This window comes from Canis aureus, chromosome 13 (genome assembly GCF_053574225.1).
Source record: "Canis aureus isolate CA01 chromosome 13, VMU_Caureus_v.1.0, whole genome shotgun sequence".
NCBI lineage: Eukaryota > Metazoa > Chordata > Mammalia > Carnivora > Canidae > Canis > Canis aureus.
In genome coordinates this window covers 21,870,094-21,889,123 of record NC_135623.1, presented here as the reverse complement: position 1 = coordinate 21,889,123, position 19,030 = coordinate 21,870,094, and the positions used below count along the sequence as shown (strand labels likewise).

General features: G+C 39.6%; 1 protein-coding gene across 1 annotated transcript in view; it reads right to left on the bottom strand.

The window, feature by feature from the left end:
* The window catches only part of ZSWIM5 (zinc finger SWIM-type containing 5), a 207,273-nt gene that overhangs the window by 25,442 nt on the left and 162,801 nt on the right, over positions 1–19,030 (bottom strand). The window contains exons 5-11 of the mRNA XM_077845218.1: positions 17,361–17,540; positions 10,259–10,435; positions 6,703–6,849; positions 6,021–6,158; positions 4,382–4,642; positions 4,034–4,169; positions 2,858–3,015 (exon numbers count right to left, since the gene is read on the bottom strand). Coding sequence (XP_077701344.1) covers positions 2,858–3,015; positions 4,034–4,169; positions 4,382–4,642; positions 6,021–6,158; positions 6,703–6,849; positions 10,259–10,435; positions 17,361–17,540 — 1,197 coding nt within the window. The remainder of the gene's footprint in view (positions 1–2,857; positions 3,016–4,033; positions 4,170–4,381; positions 4,643–6,020; positions 6,159–6,702; positions 6,850–10,258; positions 10,436–17,360; positions 17,541–19,030) is intronic.

Below are 19,030 nucleotides of genomic sequence, written 5' to 3'. Positions count from 1 at the left end.
AACTTTTCATAATCCCAAACAGAAACTCTATGGCTCATTAAATAATAACTAACTTCCTCAGGCTCAGTATTCTACTTTCTTTTCTTTTTTTTTTTTTTTTTTTTTTTAAATTTCTCCTCTATGTTGCTTTCTGCCTCTTTGAATTTATATCAACTGCAGCCACTTTACTCTGCCAGCTTAAGCTTACTCTTTAGTAGGGTTGCACTTTTTCCTTTTATGATTAAGAAGTGCTTTGTAGAGAGATACGTTGAGACTACATAAATATCCCTTTCCTAATAAAATGTTTGCCCGTTAGTTTAGCATTTATTGATGTTTCTTTCCTGTGGCCATTCTACGTACCTCATATAAGCAGAATCATAGAATATTTATCCTTTTGTTTGTTTTATTTCATTTAGCATGTTTTTAAGGCCCATCCATGTTGTAGCAGGTATCAGAACTGCATTCTTTTTTATAGCTAAATTAATATTCCACTGAATGCATAGATCACATTTTATCTGTTTATCTATTGAAAGATACATTTCCAATTTTTTGCTATTGTGAATAATCCTGTTATCAACATTGATGTAACAAGTATCGGAGTCCAAGATTTTTTTTAAGATTATTTATTTATTTATTTATTTGGAGAGAGAGACTATAAGCAGGAGGAGCAGGAGAAGGAGAAGCAGACTCCCACTGAGCAGGGAACCTGATGAGGGGCTAGATCCCAGGCGCTTAACACACAGAGTCAGTTGCCCCATGAATCCAAGTTTTTAATTCTTTTGGGTATATTCCGAACTCATCCTTATTTATTCTTGAATGAGTTTTGGTAGTTTGTATTTTTCAAGGAATTAGACCACCCTGTTTATATTATTTAATTTATTTACAAAATTGTTCACAAAATTCCTTTGTTATCATTTTTATGTCTTTAGAATTTGTTGTGATATCACCTTTCTCATTCTTGGGATTGGTGATTTTCATCTTTCTTTTTTTCTTCATCAATCTGGAAAGAGATTTCAATTTTTTCTTTTCAAACAAACAGGGTTTGGTTTCATGGATTTTATCTACTGTTTTTCTACATTCTATTTATTGATTTATGCTATGATTTTTATCATTTCCTTTCCTCTGCTTACTTTGAGTTTCATTTGATCTTCTTTTACTGGTTTCTGATTAAGGTGGGAACTCAGATCACTGATTTGAAACCATTCTTCTTCTCAGATATAGGCATTTAGTGCAAAAATTTCCTTCTATGTAAAGCTTTAGACGTATTCCAAAAGCTTTGATATGCTTTTCTTTCATTTTCCTTCAGTTTAAATATATTCTAATCCTCTTTTTTCCCCCTTTGTCTAGTGAGTTATGTGGAAGTGTGTCATTTAATTCCCCCAAATTTGGTGGATCTTCCAGTTATCTTTTTATTGTTGATTTTTAATTCAATTGAGGTTGTCTGAAAAAGTTTATTTCACCTTTTTTTAAAAGACTTTATTTATTTATTTATTAATGAGAGAGAGGGGGGCGGCAGAGACACAGGCAGAGGGAGAAGCAGGCCCCATTCAGGGAGCCCAATGCGGGACTCGATCCTGGGACTCCAGGATCATGCCCCGAGCCAAAGGCAGATGCCCAACCGCTGAGCCACTCAGGCGTCCCTCACCTTTGTTTTTGAAAGAGATTTTAAAATTCTAGGTTGACAGTTTATGAAAAGTACTGAAGAATTTTCTCTACTTTTTTTCTGGTTTATACTGCTTCTGGTGAGAAACCTACTATCTAATCTTCTGTAATTTTGTATATAATATGTGTTTTTTCTCTTTTTTACTCTTTTAAGTAACATTTTCTCTTTTAAGACTGGTTTTAAACAACTTGATTATGATGTGCTTTGGTACGGTTTTCTTCGTGTTTCTAGTGCTCGAGGTTAACTGAACATCTTGGATGTGTAGTCATCCTATACTGCTGGGAATCTGATACTCCATGCCATGCCACTAACACCCTCTTCCCAAGCCCCTACATGGATGCCTATTGTCAAATTTATTGATTTTTGCCTATAAGATTGGTGAAAAATGTTATCTCAGGGTAATTTTAATTTGTATTTTTCAAGGGAGTTCAGATATTTAATTGTTCAAAAGTTACTTATCTTCTGTGAACTGATCATATTCGTTGTTCAATTTTTGTGTTGGTGTATTCATCATTTTCACATTGATTTATCTGTATCTTTTACCTTTTCCATAAATACCTTTTCCATATATTTTAGGGGCAATAAGATATAACATAAAATTAATTTTAATAAAAAATACCTTAAAATATCTAGTTTTCTGGTATCAGAAAAATGCTCATAATTCATGCTAGCTAGTATTTCATTATAGCTTCTTAGGGGCTTATTTTCATTCTTTTTGTGGTGAAACCTATCTAGCTAATAGGGAAGTATGTGAGTTTGAAAACCTGAGAGTCACTCTGGGTTGCCTCTTCTGGAAATATCACAAACTTTCATATCTGTAAAGAGATTTACAGCTCTAAGTCATGACTTCACTGGACTTCCAGTGGCCCTGGAGAGGCTGATAGGATCACTGACAATGAATCCCATTTTATAGATTTTGAACCTGAGGCTTGCAAAGATGAAGTGACTGTTTCATATGGAAGGTTAGATTTAGAAATTACCTTAAAGATGATTTCATTTTATGTACTAAGCATCCCACAATTAGTGACAAAAGCAAAATTCTGCCTTGGGCCTGGGTGCTCATTTTAATGAGAGCAGTCAAAGTGAGGATCCCTATCACTCTAAGTAGTCAAGAATAGCTTTTCTTCTTCAGGAGACTGCAGACCAAGCCCCTAGCAGACCATGACTGGGCCAGCATAGTGGGGGTGCTGGAGCCTAAGGTCTATCTATGCTCACCTTTGGCAGCAGTCAGCATGGTGGAGGCCAGTTCACATTGCTGTGATTCCAAGTGTCCAAGCGTGAACCAGCGAGGGTAACGGCTGGGCACCACAGACACCATATGGTGAGGGTGAGAAGTGTCGCCTGTAGAAGTTGAGTTTTCTAGAACAGGTAACCTAGAAGACCCAGGGAGAGTCATCAGCCACCATCCAGACTCCTGACATTGAGCCACCTTAGAGAAGTTTGCTCTTTGCTGGGGAGGAACTGGGCAGGAAAGGATTAACTAAGAACTTTAAAGGCTGTTTTTTTATTTGTTTGTTTTTTTAATGTAGGCTCCATACTTAGGATGGAGCCCAACACAGGGCTTGAATTGATGACCCTGAGATCAAGATCTGAGCTGAGATCAAGAGTTGGACACCTAACTGACTAAGCCACCCAGGCACTCTGAGCTTTAAGGGTTTTAAAACCTAGAGTACTATATTGTATGTAAGGTGAGTGCCTTGGCACTTGCAGAACTCAAGCTGAATACTCCTTACTGCAAATAGATTTGAAAGGCATTCAAAAGCCCTATGATTACTTTTTAAAGTATAAGAAATATATGCCAAGGAAGCCTCAGCAATCCCCTTCTGGTTGAAGTGAAGAACTCTCTTAGCCTTCTGATCTAACTAAAATTCTTCTTCTGTATAGTCTGCTGCATCCTAGAGGTCTACCTGCCTGATCCAAAGACCCCATTCTATTTTTTTGGAAACTGGATGCCTATAGCTCATTGTTCTCAAGTCCTGGTATAGAAATAATTATTTTTATTTCCTCCAGATGCATCTGGTGACTTATGCCTGGGAACCATGACTCATTTGAACTACAGAAGGGCTCAAACCTATTCTCAAGCTGCCTATTGGGCCCCAGAACAAAGATACTCAGGTCTTGGGTGCTCCATATCTATTAAAAACCCAGGGGCTTCCTCAGATGACCCACCAAGAATACAACCAGGGAGCCAAGTGAGTTACCAGCAAGGTATTCCAGATAGGAATCCTCGATCAGTATGAATATGCCTGAGCATATTAGGGTAGGCTTGATCCAATATTGTCAGGTCTAATAGAACAGACAAAGACGGAAAGAGAAGAAAGTGAGATAAAGAAAAAGAGCAAGGGAGACTTGCTTTGATGGAGGCAACTGGCCTGGGAAAGGGCTACCTACCTCATGGCACGTAAGGCTAGCTTATAGGACAGGTCTGGATCATGAGGCAGCAGAGCTGAGAACAAATACTTGGCAAAGGTATGCATGGGAACACTCTCTCGGTGAATGACTTCTCCTAGACCACTGAAGGGGCCTCCTGCAGGAAGAACATAGGACAGCCAGTTATTTATCTACATGCTTCTATTTGCCAAGCTGGACTTAAACTGTAGGATCCTGCACATGTTTGCTAGCCAGGGGAACTTGAACTACACTTTAATGTAAAAAACGATTCTGTACAGTGCTCTGTTAGAGAAGGGAACCCAGAGTTACAGGCCTAAGGTGCTGTGACAAAAGCCCTTCTCTACTTACCTTCCAGTAGTAAGATGCACTGTTTCTGCAGTGTTTGTACTAGCTCATCATCCAGCTGCAGCTCCTGAAGTCGACTCAGGAGCTGCTCCTCATTACGGCACACCTTGTCCTGTGCGTAGAGGCCTTCAGGCATCACCCTCTGTTGACCCATCCCCATCAGAGCAACTTCCAGGGCCAATGACAGGTAGGACTCATGGCTGTTTGGGCAGCCTGTAGCCACAGGTACATGCTGGTACACAGGGGGTCTGCTTTCATTCATATCTGAGGGCAACAGGGGACCAGATTCTTTAGGTCAGCTCTGTGGATTCTTGTACTCCTCTCTCCCTCCCACTTTGGAAATACAGTTAGGTCAGCAGATATCACAGGGAAGCTGAGTCAGAACCTCAGAGCAGTAAGGAAAATATCCTGAAAAAAGATTATACAGAGCCACAAAGATTTCTAATTCTTTCCCAATATGTGAACTGGCTAGACCAGTTAGGGAAGAAGTAGATCTTATATTAATCTTTTGCTAACACATTATCTAATACCATACTTATCTGGTTTTATGTCTGTTTCCCTAAAGTATGAGCACCTTGCCGTATGCATCTCCAGGGCCTGGTATATGAAAGAAGCTAAGTGTATGTCATTGGTGAATAAATTCCAAGTGCAATCTCAGGTTTTCAAGATGTAAGTGTCACTGTGCAGATGAAACAGACCAAAGGTGATGACTTCCTTTCAGGGGATTAGAGGGACAATAAGGGCAGCTCTAGCTTAGACTGGGGCCACCCCTTGTATCTCTACCCAGAGAAATCCAAATCCATCCAGTTAAGCTATTACTTCTGTAACATTTGCAACTTCTATGTTATTATTACTTTATATGTTCCACCTCTGGGCTCAGAGTTTCAGAAAAAGAGCACAGGTTTTAAGTATTACAGGAGTTTAAAGTCTTGGTTTCTTTTCTTTCCCCTCTACTCATCTGGTAATTATTTATGGAAGACTATTAAAGGAAAGGTATTGCATTTAAGTGCTGGGATCACAAAATAAGTAAGTTATAATTTCTACTTTCAAGGAGCTGAAGTCTAGTAAGATAATTACTTATAAATTGTAATGCAGTGGGCTAAATACTCTAATAGATGTAGGTATATAATATGGTGGTGGCAAACGGAGAGAAGAGCCAATTCTGTCTCTAGTCCTTGCTACATTCAGACTACTAAGTCTCTTCCCTTCTAGTTCTCATTGGTAAAATTAGAATATAACCATCATGAGGAAGAAAGTTCAAAGGACACATGAGAGTCTTATGCAATTGCAAGGGTTACACACACTCTTCTTGTTGGAAGTTCTCTTCCACTTCAAGACTGCTCTGATACTTGGCCTCTGCCTCCTGAAATCCCTGTTGCTCCTCTTATTCCCTTTGGATCATACTTTTCAGGCATTCATAGTATGGAAGTAAGAGGAGCAAAGGAAGGCTGGCAAGGTAAAATGGGAGAACAGGACAGGGCCAGTTCACAGGGTGGCAAAGAGATGAAGCCTAAGGAAACCTCTAAGGTGAGGTTGGATAAGAGGAAAAAGGCTTCAGTAAATGTAGAACAGAGTCTGGCAGGGAAGGGAGGCCAGACTAGGCCAAGGCCAGTTCTAGTTCTCCTCAGGCTGACCCCTGTACCTGACACTTCCAGATAGCCATCATCATTCAGACGGCAGGCCTCAGTCAAAGTGAGAAACAGGCAGCCAATGGGATCCAGGGGGTGGCCCACCCAGCCTTCCAGGTTTGTGATGGTTGTGGTTCCTCTCTGTAACAGTTCTGGAAATAAACGGATCCAGATTTTAGAAAATGATAAAGTCACATTTCTCTCTGTCCCTGCCTGGGTCTCCTCACTAGTCTCTTTTAGGCATTGGCCTTGCAACTTAAAAATCTTCCCGGATTGTCTTGCCTTGGATTCATAGGACTGGTCACAAGCTTATTAGCCAGCTATATGGTCTTGAGGTCTGCATTTAGGCTTCTTGCTGGCAACACATATATGTAAATATAGTTTTACAGTTTAAAGAGAGTTTTCTTTTCTTTTTTTTTTTTTAAAGAGAGTTTTCTTATGCAAGAACTTAGTGGGCCTTCCAGCTGCCTGTGAGGGAGGCAGACCAGCATTATTATTCCCATTTTGCAGATTAAAAAAACCCCTTAGGCTCACTTTTCTACCACTCAGCAGGTAGAAAAGCCTGAAATTCCCTAGCCCCTGCCACTCCATGAAACTTAATGAAAATTAAATAATACGCCATATAGCCCCTAAATATTCCCATCAGATTCTCATCAGCCCCAGTCTAAAGAGTTAAGATGGCTCCTTATCACTAACCTTTCTTCTGATGCTTGTAGATTTCCAGCTGCCGTTGCTGCTGCAACCTCAGAGTATTGATAATGGCCACTGTGAGTCTGAGGGCCTCTTTTGGATAACCATGGGAACGCAGGGCATCAACCCGTGCACAGGCTGTAGGCACGTGTTCTAGCAGATGAGGAGAAAATATTTTGGTTGGGTTTGATTTTCCAACCAGGAAAATTCATGCTTGACAAAGGGAGTTTGTGTTGGCTCAGTTCCTAAAATTCAACTGACATCTACTGTGAACCAAGACCTATGTTTTATCTTTAAAGAATATAGAGTTGAGGGACGCCTTGGTGGTTGAGTGTCTGCCTTTGGCTCAGGTTGTGATCCTGGGGTCCTGGGATCAAGTCCTGCATCAGGTTCACTGCAGGGAACCTGCTTATCCTTCTGTCTCTCTCTTTGTGTCTCTCATGAATAAATAAAATATTTAAAAAAAAGAATATAGAGTTGAATAAGTCACAGGCACTACCTTCAAAGAGCTACCATGTAGCCTTCATAGAATGGTATGATATAGAAAGGAAGACACAACTATGACAATAAAATGTAGTACCTCTTTGTGAACTTGTACTATGGGAACCCAGTAGAGGTAGTAACTAACTGCCTAAAGAGAAAGGCCTCATTCATTTATTAATCCTACATTTCCTGAGAACCTATTATATGCCAGCTAGTTTGCCAGGCAAAGGAAGTACAAAGGTGAATAAGATGGTCACTTTCCTCAAAGACCTCACAAATGATATATAAACAGATTATTATAAAACAGTTAAAAATGAATGACATGACATAATATATACAGAGAGAAAATATTTGGGCTATACTTTGTAGAACTAGCAAGATTTTATTTTATTTTATTTTATTTATTTTATTTTATTTTTATTTTTTAATAATAAATTTATTTTTATTGGTGTTCAATTTGCCCTAGCAAGATTTTAAATAGGTGGACAAACAGGGAAAGGCATTCCTAGCAAAACAACATAAGCAAAGATAACATATAAATAAAGGCATATAAATAAACATATAAAAAATATTCTATACAGCATCTTCTGGGTATGGCAAACAGTTCTGTGTAGAGTTAGGTTATGTGACTAGAGACAACCTGGAAATGTAGAGTCTGGGATGCCATTATAAGGAGATTGGATTTAACTTAGGATAATGGAGGACCTGGACGCCTGGGTGGCTCAGCAGTTGAGTGTCTGCCTTCAGCTCAGGGCGTGATCCTGTGGTCCGGGATCGAGTCTCATGCTGGGCTCCTTGTGGGGAGCCTGCTTCTCCCTCTTTCTATGTCTCTGCCTCCCTCTGTCTCTCATGAATGAATAAATAAAAAAAAAATCTTAAAAAAAAAAGGATAATGGAGGAGCATCAAAGGCTTATAAATGGCCAAGTGATTATAATGAGATTATTGGTTCATTTTGTGATTTTTTTAAATTTTAAATTTAAATAGGCTCCATGCCTAGCACAGAGCCTAGTGCAGGGCTCAAACTTGTGACCCTGAGATCAAGAACTGAACTGAGATCAAGAGTTGAATGCTTAACTGACTGAGCCACATAGGTGCCCCCATTTTGTGATTTATTTTAAAGATAACATTAATCATCATAGAAATAATTGCAGAAAATTTGAAAATACAGATAAGTAAAATATAAAATAAAAATCAGAGGTAACCATTATTTCCAGTTTTGTGTATATTTATGCATATGTATGTGTGTATACATATATGTATAATATATGTGTGTGTGTGTATATATATACATTATATATATATGTATACACATGGGATGGTATGATTATTTTTTAAAGATTTATTTATTTGAGAGAGAGAGAGAGAGAAAACATGAACAAGGGTAGGGGTAGGCAGAAGGAGAGGGAGAGAGAAGGAGAGGGAGAGAAATAGACTCCCCTCTGAGCATGAAGCCCAACTTGAGGCTTGATCTCACCACCCTGAGATCATGACCTGAGCCAAAAAATCAAGAGTCCAACTTAACCAACTGACCCACCCAGGTGCACCCATGGGATGATATTATAATTATTGTTTTGTAACTGGATTTTTCCATTGAGAAACATATTGTAAAATTTTTCTGTATCATTAAATATACCTCTATAACATTAAAAATGATGATATATCATTCCTCTGAATATATGTATATTATCCATTGACTCAATTAATCCACTATTGTTAGACATTTAGATTATTTCCAATTTTTCTCATCTGTACATTATTTACATCCATGCTCTAATAAACCCCCTAGCTTTACATATATTCTTAACTATAGCTCAGGATAAATTCCTAGATGTAGAATTCCTGGATCAAAGGGTATGAATATATTTTAATAGCTTTTGATAAGTATTATTGAAATATCCTTCAGATAGGCATTTACAGGGATCCCTGGGTGGCGCAGCGGTTTGGCGCCTGCCCTTGGCCCAGGGCGTGATCCCGGAGACCGGGGATCGAATCCCACATCGGGCTCCCGGTGCATGGAGCCTGCTTCTCCCTCTGCCTGTGTCTCTGCCTCTCTCTCTCTCTGTGTGACTATCATAAATAAATAAAAAATTAAAAAAAAAAAAACTATAAAAAAAAAAAAAAAAGATAGGCATTTACATTTCTGCCAGTAGTAAATGAGGGTAAGTATCTCCATGTAACCTTTCCCACACCATGAACTAATTATTTTTACTTTAAAAATCTCTGACCATCTGACAATCAAAAAATCGTAATTCAGTGTTGTTTTGATTTTCAGTTTTGTTTACTGATGAGGTGTATATTTTCATAGGCTTGTTAGATTTATGTTTTAGATGTGTTATATCAGAGAAGAAAAAAGGTGACCAAAGGAGACTTCAGGTAGTGGCCCACAGCGAGTGGGGCCAAGGCTATCAAAGAGAGATAGGGCATATGCATATTCAGCAAGATCTTGAGAAAGACAGACAAATGGGGTGAAGGATGGAGGTAGGGAATTGGGAGAAGATATAAAAATGTATATGTCGCTGTTGTAAGACTCAGAAAATGAGTATTTTTTAAAAGTGTCTGTTTTGGAATGGGAATCCTGTGATAAAGTCAAGAAGAGATCTGTTCCTTTATGATGAAGGAAGGAAGGAAAGGTGTAAGGGAAGAAAAGAAGACAGCTTGGTGACAAATACATTAATGCCCTAAGCTACTAGCACAGAGTAATTTAAGTTTCAAAATTAGTGCTTTTTTAGCAAAATATATTAATTTCAGAGTAGATTATACTGTTGCTCAGCAACTGCTGACTAAGGGACTATGAACTGATGTTTAATGGTTTTATTAGTACTTTTTGAGATTATTAACTCCTTACCCCTCCTAAAACTCAGGAAACAGAATACAAATTTCTCTGGTTGAGGGCATTATACCTCAGCTAAGTACACATGCAAATGGCTGAGGCCTCACATAAGTACTCTGAGTCCCTAGTTAAGGTCCTAAAAGATCTGTCCAAATTGTAGTTGTGTTGCCAGCACCTATGCAGTTCTGGCCTGGCATGAGGTAAGACTGGGCTCTGAAATTCTTAGAGTAGAGGAGAGGTACACTTACCAAGCCACAGCGGCTGGCCTTGGGAATTAAACAGTAGTCTCTCGCTTTCCTGCTGACAGGCAGGAGCTGTATATATATCGCTGCTTATTATTCGCTGTAAGTGGCTGTCCTGCCAATGTAATTCACGGCCCTCGATGGCTCTAGTGAACACTGTTCGTCTTGGTCGGGATAAGGAGTCTGGGAAAAGAAAGATATGCAGCAGTTCAATGACAGGTAATCTGAAACTCTAACTCTTACGTCTTCTTCAGAGTAGGAGGATGGGAAGGATAGTATGTGGTCAGTGAGAGCAGACACTCTGTCATCTGTCTGGGTGTTTGTTGTGCTACCTCTTTATTGGATAGCCCTTAATGTGTCTGTGCCATCTGTGAGAAGAACCTTTCTACAGAGACCTATGGTTGCCTTTCTACTTCTACAGGAGACCAATTTCTCCTAGGACTGAGAGCCACATAAAAGAGAAGAATGACAGTGGTGCTCAGCTGCTCAATTATGAGGATACAAACTGCTTCTACAGAAGTCAGAGGAAGAGAGAAGCAGCTAGATAATTTCTCCGGCCAATCCATAACCTGTCTCATTTACAGCATGACCCTTATCAGACTAAGGACTTCCATGTAATTGATATTAAAAGCTGAAAGAAAGCAGAAGCCCTGTGTATTCTGGTCTCTTTATTATGCTGATAGCTATAGCTAACCGTCTTGTTCTCTAATATGCAAAATTGATGCTGACAAAAGACTAATTAACATGGACTCTTACCATGTCATTTCTCTTCAGGAAAAGGGCTGCAAGGAAACCAAAACAGTTTAGAGAAAGAATGCTCAATTCTTAAGGGTGGAGTGCAGAAAGACCAAATGAAAGATACCTTATCATAAACTGTGGAGATAGAAGGACTCATAGCAATTACATTTAAGGAAAAATTTAAAAACCCATAAAGGATTATTTAACTGACTCTCTGCCAGATTAAGGGCAACTGGAACTATTTTGGGATCAAGGGATAAAGTACCCTTGATACCTTATCAGATGTTTCCAGAGATGCCCAAATGAGGTGTACATCCACTGAGCCTATGCAAAAAAACTGGGAGGGAAAGCCAGAGGATTCAGAATGAAGATGAAAGAAATGAACATATTCATTCATTAAGCAAAAGTCCTTAGAATATGGTCATCTCTTCAGAATGTGATACATTCCATAAAGTATGGGTTTAGATGATTAAATTAGAATAGCATGACAAGACCTACTGAAATAGCTTGAAATAATATTGTTATTTCAGTAGATATTGTCATGCTATTCTCCTTCATACTGTCCCTCAGTAGCACAATGCGCCTTCTACTGGCTGCAGTCTAAACCCCTCTCTTGCTGAACTGAGACTCTACCTTGGGTCTGCTCAGCCCACAGTGGGGATTAGGTGCTCTCTCTTCCTCTCTCTCAGTCTCTCTCTCTCTCTGTATGTGTGTGTGTGTGTGTGTGTGTGTGTGTGTATTAAAAATTTCATTCACCTATTCGTGAATAGAGAGAGGCAGAGACATAGGCAGAGGGAGAAGCAGGCTTCCCACTGGGAGCCCGATGTGGGACACGATCCCAAGACCCCAGGATCATGACCTAAGTCAAAGGCAAAGACTCAACCACTGAGCCACCCAGGTGCCCCTAGGCTCCCAATATTCATCAAGTCTGCAAATAATGAGAGCCTACTACATGGCAGGTACTTGTATAGATGCTGAGGATATATAAAGTCTCTGCCTTCTTGGAACTTTACATTTAAATGGGCAGAGATGGCTGAATAAATATATAGTATACCAGATATATTAGATGATCATGAGTGCTACAGAAAAGACTAACGCAGAATTAGGAAGAAAGAAAGGCGGGCTGGTTTTGGGTTGGGGTTATTGTCTTATTCAGAATGGTCTCTAATAAGGCAACATTTGAACAGACTTAAAGTCTTAGAGATATTAAGGGAAGAGCATTCCAGGCAAAAGGAATAGCAAATGCTAAAATCCTGATGTGGGTACATCTTTGGAGTGTTTGAGGGTAGTGAGGAGGCCAGTGTGCTTAGAATGGAATGAGCAAGCAGAAAAATCATAGGAGATGAGGTCAGAGGGATACTAAGAAGCTAGATCATTGAGGGCCTTCCAGGCCATGAGTGAAAGATAAGAAGCCACTGAGCTGTTGAAGGTGTATGATGTGACCTGCTTCTTAAGAGGATAACTGGCAACAGTACTGAGAAAAGACCATGAGGTGGAAAGGCAGAAGCAGGAAGAGCAATTAGGTCAGTGCAATAATTTACGAAAGATGATGGCAACTTGGCTAGTTAATAAGCAGCAGAGGTATTAAGAATATATGGATTCCAGGGGATCCCTGGGTGGCTTAGTGGTTTAGTGCCTGCTTTCAGCCCAGGGTGTGATCCTGGAGTCCCGGGATTGAGTCCCGCCTTGGGGTCCCTGCATGGAACCTGCTTCTCCCTCTGCCTGCGTCTCTGCCTCTCTCTCTCTGTGTCTCATATGAATAAATAAATAAAATCTTTTTTTAAAAAAAAGAATATATGGATTCTGATGGACAGAAGACACGAATAGATGCCTTTCCAAAGAAGACATCCAGATGGCTAATAGATACATGAAAAAAATGTATCTCATCATCAGGGAAATACAAACCAAAACCACAATGAGATACCATCTCGTACTTGTGAATGGCTAAAAGTAATAACACAAGAAATAATAGGTGTTGGTGAGGATGCAGAGAAAGGGGAACCCCCTTGCGCTGTTGGTGGGAATATAAACTGGTGCAGCCACTCTGTAGAACAGTTTGGAGGTTTCTCCAAAAGTTAAAAATAGAGATATGCTACAAAACAGCAACTATACTACTAGATATTTACCCAAAGGATATAAAAATACAGATAGGAAGGGGTACATGCATCCTGATGTTTATATACAGCAGTACTATCAACAATAGCCAAACTATGGAGAGAGCCCAAATGTCCATTAACTGTTGAACAAATAAAGATGTGGTGTGTGTGTGTGTGTGTGTGTGTGTGTGTGTGCGCGTGTAATGGAATATTACTCAGCCATCAAAAAGAATGAGATCTTACCATTTGCAATGATGTAGATGGAGCTACAGTGTATTATACTAAGTGAAAAAAGTCAGAGAAAGATAAATTTCATTCATATGTGTAACTTAAGAAACAAAACATGAACATATGGGAGGGGGAAAAAAGTAAAAAGAGAGAGGGAAACAAACCATAAAGACTTAAAGACAGAGAACAAACCGAGGAGTGATTGACGGGGGTGGGTGGGAGATGGGCTAGAAGGGTGATGAGTATTAAGGAAGGCATTTGTTGAGATGAGCACTGGGTGCTGTATGTAAGTGATAAATCACTGATTTCTACTCCTGAAACCAGATATTGCACTGAATGTTAACTAAACAAAATTTAAATAAAAATTAGGAAAAAAATATGATGGATTCTGGACATATTCTGAAGGTAAAGCCAATAGGATTTACTTACGGATTAGATCTTGAGTGAGAGAAAACAGAATCAAGAATGACTACTCCAAGGTTTTTAAGGCAGACCTGTCATACAGGGAGATAGGGAAGGCTATAGGAGGAGCAGGTTTGGGTAGGGCTTGGCAGGTAAGATATCCTACTGAAGTGCCTATTAATATCTAAGTGGAGATACTGAAAAGGTAGTTGAGCATACAAGTCTGGAGTTTGGAGGAAAAGGTCAAGGTGATATAAATTAGGGAGTAGTTAGTATACAGATGATTATCAAAACAATGCAATCACCAAAGTAGTGTATATATAGAGGGAAGTGGTTTGATGATGGAGCCTTAACATTTTAGATTAGGAAGTGGGGAGGAGACAGTAAAAGAGGCTGAGAAGGAGGAACCAATGAAGAGCAGAACTAAGAGAGTAGTGTCTTGGAAATAAGATTAAAAAAGGTTTCAAGGAGAAAGTAAACAATTGTAACAAATATTGCTAGTAGGTCAGATAAGATTATTATTGATAATTAGCCACCAGATTTGGCCATATTTAGCATGAGTAACCCATACAAGAGCGGTTTCAGTAGTGGAAGGATGAAAGCTGACTAGAGTGAGTTTAAGGGAGAATACGAGCAGAAGCAGAGATAATAAATATATACTATTTTTTAAATTACTTTTCTTAATTCTACCACTTATTTCTACTACCTTAGAGAAACAGGGTGGTAGCTAAACAGGCATATGGGAACAACATGAGTGTGTTTTGTTTTGTGATGAGAGAGAAAGCAATGTACTTGTATACTCACAGGAATACTCCACAAAAATCTGTGAAGCAGGAGAGGGGGAAGATAATTTCTGGAGTGATAAAAGAGATAGAATCCTGGATAAAAGAGAAGGATTAGGATCTTGAGAATAGGTAGAGGGCTTGGGCTTAGAAGCACAAATAAAAACTGGGGAAAAGGAAGAGGCACAGACAGAGGCAGATATATAGAGAGTCATTGAAATTCTCTTGTGATTGCTTCTATATCTCAGTCAACAGAAAGCAAGGCCATCAGCGGAAAGTGAGGAAGGAGAGGAAATAAAGTTTTCAAGGAAAGATGTATGAAACAGTAATTTAAAAGAGTAAAAGGAGGCATAGATTAGGGAAATGTGGTGGATGTATGGATAATACTATGGACCCATTTGAAATGAGTGGTCATAAACTTGAAGTAAGACTAGTTACCACATGGTTTTGTTTCTCTTCACTATGTTCAGCGGTGTGGGTGTGAGTATGAGGAGTTAGTGAGACTGAGCTACTAAGGTTAGTGGTTTTTGTTTTTGTTTTTTTAAAGATTTTATTTATTTATTCATGAGAGGCAGAGAGAGAGAGAGAGAGAGAGAGAGAGGCAGAGACACAGGCAGAGGGAGAAGCAGTCTCCAGGCAAGGAGCCCGATGTGGGACTCGATCCTGAGACCCTGGGATCACCCCCTAAGCTGAAGGCAGATGCTCAACCGATGAGCCACCTGGGCATCCCCTAAGGTTACTATCTGCGTGAAATGAAGGGAAAGAGGAGGTTGAGTGTGTATGTGAGGGAACGATTATAATTATTCACCAAGGAATCTAACCAAGATAAGGAAGAAAATGAGGCTACCAGGAGAATGAAAAAGTGGTAGAATCAAAAGTCTCAATGGGTCAAAGAATTATTGGAATTGGCATACTAAAGAAAATAAGCTAGCAAGACTGATGATGGTATTTAGAGCTGCCTGAAATTGAGATTATGAAGAAGGCAGTTATTGGCAATGACAAGGTTTAGGGTGTGATCTTGGGATTATGTGGCTCAATTATGGTGGAAGGTAAGACATATTAAAAGAGAGGAGGTCAAAGAACTGAGGTTAGAATATTGGAAGGATCATCTGTGTGGCTATTGAAATTGCCAACAATTATAATAGAAGTAGTGACAGCAGTGTTACTGAGCCAATAGCCAAAAATCTTCAAGAAATGAAGGGGACTGGGATCCCTGTGTGGCTCAATGGTTTGGCGCCTGCCTTTGGCCCAGGGTGTGATCCTAGAGTCCCAGGATCAAGTCCCATGTCAGGCTCCTTGCATGGAGCCTGCCTTCTGCCTATGTCTCTCTCTGCCTCTCCCTCTTTCTCTCTGTGTGTCTTTCATGAATAAATGAATAAAATCTTAAAAAAAGAAAAGGAAAGAAATGAGGGGGACTGACCCAGGTGTACAAATGACCAAAACCAGAAGGGGAGCAGACAGTACATTTTGACAGCATAAACTTTAAAGCTGGGGGGGGGGGGATATTTTAAGAAGGAGATAAGGACAATGATATGAGAATGGCAATGAAGAAAAAGTGAGATACCTATTGCTCCATTAGGTATAGAGACTCGAGAGCTAAATCAGCCACAATTTGAGAAGACTGCAGAAGAAGCAACATCCTCAAATGAGAACCAGTAACAGTAAGCAACCAGTACGATCAGGAAGAAATTGCCAGACTGGAGGCATGTCTCTATATGCATTTGACTCTATGCCAATCCAAAACCAATACTAAAGGGATGGTGTGTTGTGGAGGTTACATGAGTGCCAGTAAAACGCAGCATAAAGAAGTGGCAAAACTGTAGCCTTTTCAAACTTGTTTACCTTAGTTGCCTTAAATATACTGACAATCAGGTATGGTACAGTAGATGCAGGCCTGGCCAGAACAATAATTTAAATTACTTTCTCCTTGAGATTAAAAATACTAGATTTATCTCTTAAAATAGAAGGGACATGTGAAATCAGTGTCTGAAAAAAAATCTCCTACCAATAAAGTTTCCCAATGGGCTAAGGAGCAATTAGTTGCTAATAGCAAACAGCATGCTGATGCTCAGAGATATCTGTAGGCCAGGGGCTCAAAAGGCAGAGGGTACAGTATCACTGTACTGGATTTGTCTTAAAATGGGACAAGAGTATTAGCAGTAATTTGGGAAGATAGTCCATCCCAGCTATTTGCTTTTTAAAAATTTGAGGGGATCCCTGGGTGGCTCAGCGGTTTAGTGCTTGCCTTTGGCCCAGGGTGTGATCCTGGAGTCCTGGGATCAAGTCCCACATCGGGCTCCCTGCATGGAGCCTGCTTCTCCCTCTGCCTATGTCTCTGCTTCTCTCTCTCTGTGTCTCTCATGAATAAATAAATAAAAATCTTTTTAAAAAATTTAAAAAATTTAAAAAAATAAAAATTTGAGGAAAATAGAGAAAGTAAGAAAAGCAATTGTCAGGGCATTTTTAAAAATGAATGAATGAATGAATGAATGCATTCATGCATGCTGTTTTTTGCAGGCCTTCCATCCTTCCCTTGAGGTAGGCCTTCTAAGCTAAAACCAACCCCAACTGAGGCTCATTGGTCATGAGGAACTGAAAGGTAAAGAGGATTAATGCAGGAATTTATTGTGGGCACTGAAAGGACACTCTAGATATGGGAAAAGACACAGCATCCCCAATGTCAAAGGTAAAAAGCTTACCCTTATTTGAGGCGTGGAATTTCAAGAAAAACAAAAGGACAGGCTTTTCTTATTTAGGATGACAGTACTGATAGCCAACTGTCTGGCCACCTTTGTTCTAGAGCTTTACCCTCCCACTTTTGGTGTTCCAGGCACAAAGAACCTAGAAGGATATATAGCTCACCTGGGCTGTGACTGGCATTTTGGGGAAGCGCATTGGTGATGTTGGGTAGCTCATGCCCATAGTTCCCATCCTCTAGGGGACAGACATCCAGGTCATTCCACTTCTGCAGCTGCTGTAGCCAACAGGACTTCTCTTCCAGTTTGCAATGTGGATTTAAAATGATGCACACCCACAAGGCCCCTGGAAATAAAGGAACCAACATTCTGATATCTTTCCTTGGATGTATGTGTAAGTTTTAATTTTTCAGGCTACTCTTTCCTTCCATTTTTAGTTGGCAGGAAAAGTTCCCCAAAACATCAGCTTTTCTTAATATAAAAAATCAAATCTAGGGTGCCTGAGTGGCTCAGTCAGTTTAACATCTGCCTTCAGCTCAGGTCATGGGGTCTTGGGATCCAGCCCCGCATCAGGATCCCTGCTCTGAAGGGACTCTACTTGTCCCTCTCCTTCTGCCTGTCACCCCCCCACACTTGTGCTCTCTCTCAAATAAATAAATAAATAAATAAATAAATAAATAAATAAAATCTTAAACAAACAAACAAAACAAAACTTAAATCTGCTAAAGTTTTCAGAAATGGCTTATTTTTCCTCCCCAAAGCCTCCTTAAAGTATTGGTAATCTGGATATGTGGATGTGTGCCTGTAATGAGGAACAAGATAGATTTGAGCTTGAATTCTGAGCTCAGATTTATAGTCTAACATATTATTTATTGAGAGCTTTCTACATTTAAGGTCTATTCTCCTACTGGAGAATAAGACATTGTTCCAACCCTTGAGGAACTGTCTAATGGGAGAGATACATAAACATGACATTTGAACAAGATGAGTGTTAAGATAATATATTTATTATATATTCAGGGTGCAACAACAGCATACAGGAAGAGCACTTAACGGGACAGAGGTCAGAGGGAGGTGCTCAGGAAAGATATCAATTTTTGATTAGTTCACCTTAGATTTTTTTGAACCTCAAATCCCTCAACTGTAAAACTGATAGCATAAAAGCAACTACTTTGTAGGGATATTATAAGAATTAAATGAAATAACATTTGTAAAAGGCCTAGCATATTACTTGGCACATAGAATTTTAGTATTTCCATTTTTCCAAGAAAAATGGTTTATTTCAGCTTGGATTTTGATACTGTTGATAACTATGATGCCTTAAAACTATCACATTCTTGGATCTTCTCTGTCACTGTAGCAGAATATTACATATTCCATATAACCAATGACTACTGTTTCTCTTACCACATCACCCTTTTTTTCAAGCAAACCTGCTTCTTCTTTTCAGGGTTGGCTATGTGGCTGAGCCAGATGTAGGCTCAATCTCAAATCAGCAATAAACCTGGCTGTAGAGTATTTCAAATAAAAAATCCTTTGAGATGAAGCTACATCTTTGGACAGAGGTACTTTGAAATACTATTTCAAGGCCCCTTAAACTCAAATAGGAATGTTTTAAAGGGCATTTTTAGCTCAATTTCAGATACTACGTGAAGATGGTGAAAATTCATTTCTACTGACTCAGTTTTTTTAAAAAGTTTATTTATGATAGTCACACACACACACACACACACAGAGGCAGAGACATAGGCAGAGGGAGAAGCAGGCTCCATGCACTGGGAGCCCGACATGGGATTCGATCCCGGGTCTCCAGGATCGCGCCCTGGGCCAAAGGCA